Raw genomic sequence first — 12911 nt, forward strand, 5'->3', positions numbered from 1 at the left:
CTACCATCATTACTTTATTATTATTATATTATATTAAAAATAATACAACTCAAACCAACCAACCAATCAGACCCTATCAAATCCAATGCTTCTAAGGGCGATGCTTCCTGACGCTTTGGTGTTTTTTGGGTTTTATATAATATAAAATAAAAAGGTGAATTGCTGTCTTTATTAATTAATTATTAAGAACATAAAGCTACCACTTAAATTATCATAAATAAATAAATAAACCCTAACCACTACAAGTTCAATTATTAGTTAGTATTTATAAAGGGGTGAAATGAAACATACCCAATACTTAAGGGACTGAAACTATATCTTATCCATCCACTAAAAATAAAGACAAAGAAATTGTGGTCTTTGTTAAAGAATCAAGATTACACCAAACCCATCAAGGGTTTAAGGATTGAGTGAATACCCACATGGGGTTTTCATCTGCATACCATAAAACCCTATAAAAACCCTAACTTAACCTCCACAAAAGCTTATCAAGACGGCTGCTTTAGCAGGGGTTCGTGCAAGAACGGCGGCAATGGTGTTTACTACACCTACCAATAGTTTCAAGAAACCTCCTCCATGTTTCTGGCTCTGCCATTCAAACCCTCGCTCTACTCTGTCCAGTAAAACCCTTCAAAGGTTTGTGTGTGTGTGTGTGTGTTTTTTTTTGTAATATTTGTACTGTTGTTGGAAACAAGCTGCAATTATCATATTTGGAGAAGTAGTCACTGTTAGTTGTTAATTTTCATTTTTAATATTATTTTTTAGTGTTTCTTGTTAATTTTGAAGGGTTTGTTTTGGATTTTAATATTTATTTTTGTGTGTGTGTGTGTTTTTTTATTTGTGCTGTTGTGGAAACAAGCTGACAATTATCATATTTGGAGAACTAGTCACTGCTTGTTGTTAATTTTATTTTTAATATTATTTTTTAGTGTTTTTTGTTAATTATGAAGGGTTTGTTTTGGATTTTAATATTTATTTTTGTGTTAATTTTTGTACTATTGTTGGAAAACAAACTGACATTTATGGTCTATGGTTATAGTTAACTTTGGATGAAAAAAAGGTTAATTTTTGGGTGAAAAAAGTTAGTTTTTGGGTGACAGTGGTTTTGAATATGATTATGATTTTCAGTAGTAGTTACTAGTTAAGCAGTTGCCATAAGAAAGACGAATAAAGATTATATTTTTTTATATAGAATTTGTGACTTTTGGCATTTTGAAATTGGTTATGTGGTATGGAATGATATGGGTCAGATTGGCTGGTGTTTGGATGTGATTTTGTAAAAAGTTGAGGTAATTAGATATCGGGGTGTAAACTAGCTGAGCTCGAGCTTGGTTCGTTTCAAGCTCTTTTTCTAACCCTTCAAAGGTTTGTGTTTCTTTTTGTTTATTTGGATTTGAATCTTTTTTTTGGCTGTCAATTTGTGTTACTTTTTGTGCTATTGTTGTTGCGAAACAAAGTGACATGTATTGGTTTTAGACTCATAGTTAATTTTTGAGTAAAAGTGGTTATGAATATGATTATGATTTTTAGTCCAAATAATCATATTTGGAGTAGTAGTTGCTAGTTAAGTTGTGAAGTTGTTGGAAGAAAGAGGAATATTGATTATTTGATGAATGTGAATAAAATTAGTTTTTCATAGATTTTGACTTTCGGCATTTTTAATTGGTTATGTGATATGGAATGGTATGACTAAAATAAGATAGTGTTTGGATGTAATTTTGTTAAAAGTTTAGGTAATTAGAGTTTAGTTAGGCGTGTAAGTGAGTGAAGCTCAAGCGGCTCGCTTTGACTTACGAGAGCTAGAGCTTAGTTCGTTCCGAGCTCTTTTCTAAAGATCGAGCTCGGTTCGTTTTGACTTACAAGAGCTTGAACTTAGTCTGTTTCGAGCTCTTTTTCTAAAGCTCGAGCTTGGCTCGGGCTCGACTTGTTTATTAGTTGTTATTTAATTTATATTCAATTTTAATTATTTTATATATTTTGAGGAAAAATTTAACGAGCCTAAGCTCGGCACGAGCTCGTGTGCAGAATCTTAAACGAGCTAAAGCTCGTCTCGAACTCAGCTGTGCAGTGTTAAATTAATACATAGAAGTCTAAAAGAGATAAAAGATTTCGAATAGCTCGCCAGCGGCTCGGCTCTATTGCACCCTAATTAGATAATTATCTGTTTTGAGCGTTCGGCAAATTCTAGAAATTGATTCACACTTTCAAAACACAATGGCAAACACTCTTTAAATCAACTAATTGTCAGATTCTGATTATAATACTCTGGTTTTGTGTTTTACATAATATTGTCTGATAAAATTTGGAGTTATGTTTAATGGAGTCAACACATTTTCTTTTTCCTTATGCACATTTTGGTGTTTATTATTTATTTTCAGGTGGCGAATTCACGATCCAAATGGTAAAAAAGACCGCTTTTGCAACATCGCCATGGTTTTTAGCCCGTTTGGATATAACTCACAGTCTTCTATCTGTACCATGTCTTTTGCTGAAAGTCAAAGATATATTAACATGAAACGTAATCCATCATGTGCTGACTTTAGGCTCCATGTAGAATCAAGTAGAGGTAATTCGTACGCTAGGATGGTGCCACGTGGCGATAAAGATAGAATCTTGGGGCCTGTAAATCCACACATCACTCCTGTAATAGACTCTCGTCCACAAACCACGTTTAAAAAGAAAGATTCTGAACCGCTAACGTGGAATCAAGCAACGATGGCATTAAGAGTTTCTAAAAGAGACTCACTTTCTTCTAATAAATCGAATGCTTACGTGCCTAATGGTCATGCAGAATCAATCATAACCGAGCCCTGTAGTCATGAGATAGATATCAGGAATGAATTTGAAAATTCCCAAAGTCAACCGTCAAGAAAGTCAACCTCTTCATCACCTAAAGTCAACCAAAGTTATCCAGTGTCAAAATTTTCTGAAGATACACCCGTGCGTAATGTTCGGTACACAGGCTCAAACATAACCGAGCCTTGTAAACCTGAGATAGAAGTCGTGAATGGATATGAGAAACTTGAAAGTCAGCCATCAAGAGAGTCAACCCGCTCATCACCTAAAGTCAACCAAAGTTATCCAGTGTCAAAGTTGAGGAGTTTAGTAAAAACACCCGTGCCTAAAGTTCAATATGCGGACTCAAACATAACCAAGCCGTGTAAACATGAGACAGCACTCGGGAATGGATACGAGAAGTTCCAAAGTCAACCAACTAATGGTTATCCGACTCCAAGAAAGTCAACCCCATCAGCACCTAAAGTCAACCAAAAACATCCAGAGCCAAAGTCAAAGTTTTCAGAAGATACAACTGTGAACGGTGTCCACGAAAAAGACTTGCAATGTGATGCGTTTAATGAAGCATATGTCGTACCAATAGATTCTAAGGACTCGACTCATTTACAAAAGAGGCTTACGAGCATTTATGACAAGGTTCTTGTAGTTGATGACGTCATCACAGCGAAAGAAGTAGTAAAAAAACTCACCACTAAATACCGTCATCTTGTTTTTGCTTGTGATGCCGAGGTATGCATACTTTTATAAGTTATTTGCTTACATATGCCCCGTTTATCCATAAACGGATCAAAATCTTAACACATGTGTGCTTATAATATTTAGGTTGCTGCGATTGACGTAAAACAAGAAACACCCGTCGATCATGGAGAAGTTATATGTTTCAGCATTTATTGTGGACACGAAGCCGACTTTGGAAATGGCAAATCTTGTATTTGGGTTGATGTTTTAGATGGCGGTGGCAAAGATATGTTGGATATATTTTCACCTTTTTTTGAAGATCCCAACATTAAAAAGGTTATTAAAGTTAAAAAAAAAACTTTCATTTTTACTTGACTGTCATGATAGTTAAAAAGGCGTTTTGTTATATGTAGGTTTGGCATAACTATAGCTTTGATAAGCATATTATAGAGAATTACGGGATTAGGCTTTCGGGATTTCATGCCGACACAATGCACATGGCCCGATTATGGGATTCTTCTAGAAGAATGATGGGCGGTTACTCTCTAGAAGCACTTACAAGTGATTCAAAAGGTATCATGTCAGGTGCTACTTTAGGTCCTAACGAAGAGTTAATCGGTAAAGTGTCAATGAAAACCATATTTGGTAGAAAAAAGCTAAAAAAAGACGGCAAGGAGGGCAAAATTGTAATTATACCTCCGGTTGAAGAGCTTCAAAGGGTAGAACGGGAACCGTGGGTTTGTTATTCGGCTTTGGATTCTATAAGCACTCTCAAGCTTTATGAAAGATTGAAAATTAAGTTATCGAATCGAGTGTGGAATTTTAATGGGGTCACGAAAGGAAATTTGTTTGATTTTTATGAACAATATTGGTGCCCGTTTGGTGAGCTTTTGGTGAAAATGGAAACCGAAGGGATGTTAGTTGACCGAGCCCATCTTATGGAAATTGAAAAGGTAGCAAAAGTTGAACAACAAATAGCTGTGGATCGGTTTCGGAATTGGGCTTCTAAATTGTGTCCGGATGCCAAGTTTATGAATGTTGGTAGCGATACGCAGCTACGCCAGCTGTTTTTTGGCGGGATTGAAAACAGGTAAACGCCTTTTTAAAACGGGTGACGGGTTAAAAGGGTATTTTGTCTATTCTTAACAGTTGGATTGGCCCGATCGCTTTCTCGTTGAAAAATTAAAGGTTTGTGTAAATATTAATGTCAAATATGTTTAGAAAAATAAAATTATAAAAACATGAATCTTTTTAATAACAAAATTTAGATATTATGCTTGGGTGACTTTTGACCCGTTTTATTTTAACCAACGTTTATTACCCATTTGAACTGTTAAAGAGTCAAACAGAACCCGAATAGAAAGAACGACTTAAAGACAGTTTTACATTTATACCCTATGTATGTATAATGTTTTTGGTAAAGGGTAGTTTTGTCATTAAATGAATTTGTAAAAGCTTTCCACTTTCTGTTCTTAACGAGCCAGGTTGCATCGAATCTTAACATTTTTTCCCCCAAGGTTCAAGTTTTGTATAAATTTTGAGTGTGTCAAATTTGAATATAAAAGTTACAAATGCAGTCTTATTTTTTGAATAACATGATTCAGGAGTTTTATGCTTGGATGACTTTTGACCTGTTTGATCCGCTTTCTTTTAAGCTAACCTTTTCTTTTTAGCCAAAATTTTAAAGTCACAAACATAATATTATACCATTGATGTATTTATTTTTTATTTGATATTATGTTATGCAGCAAAGATCCAAGCCAGTCTCTACCACTGGAGAAGGAATTCAAAGTTCCAAATGTTGATAATATAATCGAAGAAGGCAAAAAAGTCGCCACTAAGTTCCGCAAAATCAAATTAAAAGCAATTGTATCCGGTTTACAAGCTGAAACGTACACTGCATCCGGGTGGCCTTCAACTAGCGGAAAAGCCTTGAAGACTCTTGCAGGGAAGGTATCGATGGACTATGATTTTATTGACGATGACGTGGATGAAAAAGATGATATCGATGATGATGCTGAGGTGGCAGAGACCAAGAGTAAAACTGTTACCAATAATTCGGATTATGGTACTGCTTATTTAGCGTTTGGAGCTGGGCCGAAAGGACACGAAGCGTGCCACGCAATTGCTGCATTATGTGAAGTTTGTTCTATTGATTCTTTAATATCCAACTTCATTCTCCCTTTACAGGTAATAAGAATATATATATACACACACACACACACATATATATGTATGTATGTATGTATATCTGCTTAAGAATAAGTATAAATGATTGCTGACATGGACATTGGTTTATCTTAATTTGTTCATCACAGGGTAGCCATATATCTAGTAAAAACGGTCGTATTCATTGTTCACTGAATATCAACACGGAAACCGGGCGGTTATCAGCTAGAAGACCAAATCTGCAGGTTTACTCGATGCTTGATTTAGTAATATTAACATTGAGTGTGGTTGTTTTAATGTTTAGACACATGGGTTGGTGCTAATTTTTAGAGGTGGCAGTTTTGGCCCGTTTATTTATTAATGGGTTGATTTGGGCTGTCTTTTATTTTAAACGGGCTAGATAAGAACGGGTCAAACTCGTCGAGTTGGGCTGTCTTTTTTATCATAATCAACAAAAGTTGCTGTTTGTACAAATCTTGATAGCAAAAGTTGACAGTTTTACACATTAATTTTTTTATAGAAGTAGCAAAAAGATAAATAAAGAAACAAAAGTTGCAATTTATACTAATCTTGATGTCTTCGGTTTCAGAATCAACCCGCTTTAGAGAAAGACCGATACAAGATCCGTCAAGCTTTTATTGCAGCACCGGGAAAGTCTCTTATTGTTGCTGATTACGGACAGGTAAAAGAAAAGAACTTTATATATTAACTCAACGGGTGGGTCCCACAAAGATTGATTTTTTTGTATGCTGTGTTCCGAGTAGTTGGAATTGAGGATTCTTGCACATCTTGCTGAGTGTAAGAGTATGTTGGACGCATTTGAAGCGGGTGGAGATTTCCATTCAAGAACCGCAATGAACATGTATCCTTACATTCGTGATGCGATCGACAAGAAAGAGGTTCTTCTTGAATGGCATCCTCAACCCGGTCAAGAAAACCCCCCCGTTCCCCTCCTAAAGGTAAATGATAATCGCATAATTTCAATATCGCGTTAAAACAATCAGTTTCTTGTTTCAAAACCGAACATTGCCTTTGTCACATTTTTATAGATTTATTATAGTCAAGGGTGTAACGAACCAAGCTTGAGCTCAGCTCGTGTGAAAGTTTTCAAACTCAAGCTCGGCTCGTTTATTATTTATTAGTTATTTAACTATATACACATTTATAGTTACTTATATATAAAATGATATAGTCTTATATATAGCATAATGCTTATTGATTTTATATGTAAGATAATGTATATTGTATTAAATAGAATCATTATATTCATATAAATAATAGGCTCGTTTAGGCTTGCGAGCCTCTAGCCAAGCTTGGTATATGTAGCCCGTGTACGTTTATTTAAAGAGCTTATTTTTAGGCTCGGGCTTTGGATTGAGCTTGTTTAAGCTTGGCCCTGTTTGACCTTTTAGCAAGCTGATCTCGAGCAGCTCACTGTTCACTAACGGCCTGGCTTAGCTGCACCTCTAATTATAATATTATTAGTGCATTTTATAATAATTATATAGTAATTGTTTCTCTTCTTAGGATGTATATGCTTCTGAAAGAAGAAAAGCAAAAATGCTTAACTTTTCCATTGCATATGGGAAAACCGCAGTTGGTCTTGCACGTGACTGGAAGGTAAAAAAAAAGCAGTTAATCAATTATTTAACCGATTTAAATATAGTCTTTATTATTGTTATTTTATTTAATCAAATTTTCTTGATTGCAGGTTTCGGTGAATGAAGCAAGGGAAACCGTTGCTAGATGGTACAGTGGCAGAGAAGAAGTGCTTAGGTGGCAAGAAGCCCGTAAAAAAGAAGCCCAGAGTATTGGATGTGTGTATACACTATTGGGCCGGGCCCGTACTTTCCCGTCCACCAAAAATGCCACTGCATCACATAGAGGCCACATTGAACGGGCTGCAATTAATACACCCGTTCAGGTTCGTTTCTTAGCTTGGATGTTTTTATTATATAAGATATCACCAACAAACCATAAATTTCTTTTTTTAAATAAATAAAAATGTTCTGATTATAAGTATTATGAACTCAGGGTAGTGCTGCTGACGTGGCAATGTGTGCCATGTTGGAAATATCAAAAAACGCTCGGCTGCAAGAGCTTGGGTGGAAGCTGCTTTTACAGGTTTTCTTTTATATTCCAAAGTTATAATAATCGACGAATTTATTATTATTCACGGGTTAAGTAAAGTTGGTATTTTGAACACAGGTCCACGATGAAGTGATTCTGGAAGGGCCCACGGAGTCGGCTGAGGTGGCGAAAGCAATAGTTGTTGACTGCATGTCGAAGCCTTTCGATGGCAAGAATATTCTAAAAGTCGGGCTATCGGTTGATGCAAAATTTGCCAAAAACTGGTACTCTGCGAAGTAGAAACCGGCCCGATATGGCACTTTTGACTTATGTTGACTGCTTATTTTGAAGTTTTGTTGTTTTAATGAAGGCTGGTTTTGCTTTGCTCATGTAGAGTAGCTGAGTTTGCAAAGATCAATTATTGTGTATATAGCTGTTTTGGATTTTAGGTGATGGATGATATTGTGTAACTTGAAGGGTGGTAAGTGTAAAAAAGAAAATTTAAGGCAGTTTTTGTATGATATTCATGGAAACATGTTTTTTTTTTCTTTTAAATGACAGAAACACTATGAATTTTTGCTTAATTTGGATATTCAAATTATTAAACATTGTATCTATTAAGTGTGTTACATTATGAACCATTTTTTTTTTATTTTCAAACTTTTATTGCAAACCAACTATTTAAAAAAGTTAACAAATTTGTCCTATAAGTTCAAGTTTAGTAAATGAGTCTACAAAAGTTGTGTCATTTTTTGTTGTATTAATGTATTTTTTGTCCACATAAAAATGCATCAACTAAAATAAAAAAAAAAGTTTGGTAATATGTAAGTAGGGGTGGTAAATGTGACCCATTGGATTGAATGAGTTGTGATAAAATGTATATAATGGGTCAAACTAAAAAAGAAAAGGATTGAAACGGGTCAAAACGGGTTGACATTTCTTGAGGTTTTTTTTTTCTTTTTTTTAATGGAACGAGAAAAACGGAGGAAACTTTTTAGTTTTTTATTGTTTTATTTATATTTCGAGTTATGATTTTTTGATTATTTGTTTTGAATTTTTTAGAGTGGGGTTTTTGAAATGGGTCAAAATAGAGATTTCAGAAACCCCTCATTAAAAAATTCTAAAAAAAAAATAAAAAATCATAACTCGAAATATAAATAAAAAAAATAAAACTTTCCCTCCGTTTTTCTCGTTCCATTCAAAAATAATAATAATAATAAACACTCAAGAAATGTCAACCTGTTTTTATCCGTTTCAATCCTTTTATTTTTTAATTTGACCCGTTATGACCCTTTATATACATTTTATTACACCCCAATAAACCCAATGGGTCATATTTGACACCCCTATATGTAACACATAAAAATGCATCAACTAAAATAAAAAATAATAAAACTTTAGATCATAAACTAGAAATAGACAATCACATATCATTTCATCTCACATAAGTATAATCTCCATTTAAAAAACACATACATATGGTTTAAATTCAAACCAACAATGGGAGCTATATATATCTCATAAAGAACCAAGTATACTACAATATAAGCCTAAACAATAACATAAACAACAATCTTTTGAGTCTTGAAGATCAAAAATCATGCTTTTTGAGTAGAATAACTTGAAATGAAGTTCTTAATTTCATCATTTACCGCCTTATCGAGTGCGGTTTTTCCATCTGCATCTTTCACATCATACTTAGCTCCTGCTTTTAACAACTCCTCAATTTTGGGCTTATCGCCTTCGGAAGCGGCCATCATTAATAATATGTCGACGGGGTGAATATTTTGGCGTAAAAGAGCTTCCATTTTATCGTATGTGCCTTCAACAGCAAGCATGCCCATGTAGTTGAAGTACTGCAGCAAAACCAGTTTTTAGTTATTCATCATGATAATAATCTTTGTTGTCATATTGGACTAGGCAATTCCTAACATGAGTAGGGGTGCAAACGAGCGGAGCTTAAACGAGCTCAAGCCAGAGCCTAAAAGTAAGATTATTTAATAAACAAGCCTGACCCCGAGCTTCACTTATCGAGCTTGAGCCGGCTCGCGAGCCTAAATGAGCCTGTCATTTGTATAATTTTTATAATACATATACATTTACATGTATATATATATATATATATATATATATGTATAAAACAATTAACAAAATAACTAAATAATGTATATTATGCTATATATTAAGTTTTGATTGAAAAATATATAAAATTAATTAATTAATAGTAAACGAGCCGAGCCGAGCTCCAGGTTGAAAAACTACTCACGATCCAAGCTCGAGCTTTAGAAACAAAGATCGAAATGAGCCGAGCTCGAGCTCTGTGTAACCTAAACGAGCCGAGCTCGAGCTTGGGCCCGGCTTGTTTGCACCACTAAACATGAGGCAAAAATAAATAAATAAAAAATTGTGTTGTCATATCATATCTAACCCGTTTAATAAACAACTTGTGCTGACCTATTCAACCAAATTAACTAAACCAATACACAGGAACGAACCAACGCTATAAGTGTAGGGGTCGGCCGACCCCTGTGAATTTTCTTTAGAAGTATATATATGTTAAAATCCCGACGGACCCCTATGAAATTTTGACACCAACCCTCTTCCGACCCTTGTGAAATTTTATTTCTGGGTCTGACAAGCTTAACCCATCTATGGCCGGTTTAGCACGTTTACAACTTAATTTCAACCCATTCACAACACAGCCAACCTGTTTGACTCGTTTAGATAAATGTACTAAGCAGGTCATGTTCGGGCTACATGATTTAAAGGTTTAGGTTTGATGTACTTGACACAAATGAATATATGGTCGTGTTCAGGTTTAACAGTTCAACCCGTTAACCTACCAAACACTGCAGTGACTGTTTGACTAGTTTACTCAAACGGCTTAGATGAAAATCTATCTAAAAGGAGAACGAGTCAAAGGGGTCGTAACTTGTAAGTTACAAACTCTGTATTGCATACAAGCTCTTTAATCGTTTTATTCAAATATTTAGTAATGAATCTTATAACTAACACAACATTTATTTATTAAAAAAATGTAAGAAATGGACAAAAGGCGTTTATCAGGTCAGCCCGGCCCGGCCCGTTTCAAGTCAATCCACCCGGCTTGCTACCTCTACTTATCACTACATTACACCAATTATGGTAAGTTGGTTTGGTTTGGTTATGGGGGTTTAAGCATAACCATAACCGAGCTTCTTCGGTTATGGTAGATTGCTTAACCATAACCATAACCATAACCATAACCATAACCATAACCGAACAGTCTTTAAACCGTCGGTTATGGGTCGTTTTCGGTTAGGTTCGTTTAATTGTCCAATGTATTTTTTTCCTTTGTTCCAAGCTCAATTATGAAGTTCCGAAAGCTAAAATACGCCAGTTCCAACTACCAAGCTATGTTATAAACAGTTGCAGCATAAATCAAAATATTCAAAGCTAGAAATTGAGGCATAAAGATTTAAGCATCAGGTATAAAATTTGGAAAGACACCAAGTAAGGTTCGGCCTCGGTTAAAGTCAGTAAAAGAAGACAAAAACTAACCGTAACCATAACCGAATGGTCATTTAATCAGATTCATAATTTCAGTTAATTTTTCGGTTAACAGTTATGGTTCGGTTTTCGCTCACCCCTAGCTATATTACTAACAAAAAATAATATTTTTATACTTTTAACAATACCCAAGTTCCAATCACACAAATACACAATCCTTGACAAAAAAAAAAGAAAGAAAGAAACCAATGCATAAAGTCAATAACTTGGTTCTTGAATCACAAAATAAGGGCCGTCTTCAACCACATACAAGTCTCAGCCAACGTCTAAGGCATGGTCTCAACAAGGGTTCATGAAAGTTTTAAGTAATTTTTATATGAATTTTTTTTGTATAAGGCTCATTTTTAGTGGGTGTTTGGGATTCCTTATTTTACCTCCTTATGACTTATATAAGTCATAAGTTACAAAGTTGTAACTTATGATTTATACGCTCACAATGTTTAACTTTCCCAAACATTTTATAACTTATAAAAGTGGGTTGCGGCACAGCTTGTTGTCCGTTTGCCTACCACTTTATTGTAATCGTTTTGAGTTTAATGAGAAATACAAAGTTCACTCTCTCTAGAAAAAAAAATTAAAGTCATAAGGAGATAAAATAAGCAATCCCAAACAGTCAAGGGTGCAAACGAGCCGAGCCCGAGGTCGAACTCGGCTCGCTTAACTTACACAGAGCTCGAACTCGGCTCGTTTCGAGGTCTATTTTCAAAGCTTGAGCTCGGCTCATGAGTAGATTTTCAGGCTCGAGCTCGGCTCGGACTCAGCTCGTTTACTATTTATCAATTACTATTTATATAACTATAATTATTTATATATATTATTTAGTAATTTTTATTTATTTTTCATTACACTATATACATTAATTAATAATTATTAAATATATATTCTAAAAAAATTATATAAATGACAAGCTCGTTTAGGCTCTCGTTTATTAAACGAGCTTACTTATCGGCTCGAGCTCGGGCTGAAGCTCGACTAAGCTCGCTTCAATCGAGCTTTTTAACGAGGCAAATCTCGAGTAGCTCGGCTCTTGCACCCCTACGAACCCCCCCCCCCCTCCTACTCGTCTTGGGCACTCGAATAGTCGAATTGACAAAATTGACCAACAAAGATTCAAGAAAACCACAAAAGACTCAAACTTGGCACCTGTTCAACATCATCCCTATCAAAATCATCTCTAGACTGACTGCCATATATCCCAGCACCTTCAGCATCCACACCATTCTTACCAAACTTAAACCAGCAAGTGGTTCTTGACCCATTACTAATTATACCCCCAAATAATCTTGAAGTGGGTCTGCAAAAGCTTAAGCCTTTATTGACACCCATGAACTGTGAGCCAAGTTTATGGTGGTTTTGGGGTGAATGGCTTGTGGGTTTTGTGTTTGAAGGTGAAAAGGTTAGTGGGAGTGTACAAGAAATTGTAGCCATTGTTGGTGGTGTATCAAGAACCAAAGAAAAAACAAATTCTTATCAGTTCAAGATTGTGTTTTGTGTAACATTAATAGTTGTAAGGTTTGGATATGATATATATTATAAGTTATGGAGAGTAGACACCTAATCAGAGTGGCGCAGCGGAAGCGTGGTGGGCCCATAACCCACAGGTCCCAGGATCGAAACCTGGCTCTGATAATATTAGAGAAGGTTTCCAA

General features: G+C 35.2%; 2 protein-coding genes across 2 annotated transcripts; one reads left to right on the top strand and one right to left on the bottom strand.

Moving 5' to 3' along the window:
• Positions 1–2310: 2310 nt before the first annotated feature.
• On the top strand, positions 2311–8109 carry LOC143568654 (DNA polymerase I B, chloroplastic/mitochondrial-like). Its single transcript, XM_077054753.1, has 11 exons — positions 2311–3525; positions 3619–3810; positions 3888–4564; positions 5223–5664; positions 5793–5888; positions 6233–6325; positions 6408–6602; positions 7171–7263; positions 7355–7567; positions 7678–7767; positions 7852–8109. Exons 1-11 carry the CDS (start codon positions 2311–2313, stop codon positions 8011–8013), a joined length of 3468 nt encoding a protein of 1155 aa, XP_076910868.1. The 3' UTR covers positions 8014–8109.
• Positions 8110–9078: 969 nt separating this feature from the next.
• On the bottom strand, positions 9079–12695 carry LOC143568637 (protein LHCP TRANSLOCATION DEFECT-like). The gene is made up of 2 exons (XM_077054740.1): positions 12406–12695; positions 9079–9569 (listed from the first exon to the last, which is right to left on the bottom strand). Exons 1-2 carry the CDS (start codon positions 12688–12690, stop codon positions 9312–9314), a joined length of 543 nt encoding a protein of 180 aa, XP_076910855.1. The 5' UTR covers positions 12691–12695; the 3' UTR covers positions 9079–9311.
• Between the last annotated feature and the right edge of the window lie 216 nt (positions 12696–12911).

Source organism: Bidens hawaiensis, unplaced genomic scaffold, assembly GCF_021521415.1.
Source record: "Bidens hawaiensis isolate Kalapana, Puna unplaced genomic scaffold, B.hawaiensis_p1.1 tig00024029_1, whole genome shotgun sequence".
NCBI classification, from domain to species: domain Eukaryota; kingdom Viridiplantae; phylum Streptophyta; class Magnoliopsida; order Asterales; family Asteraceae; genus Bidens; species Bidens hawaiensis.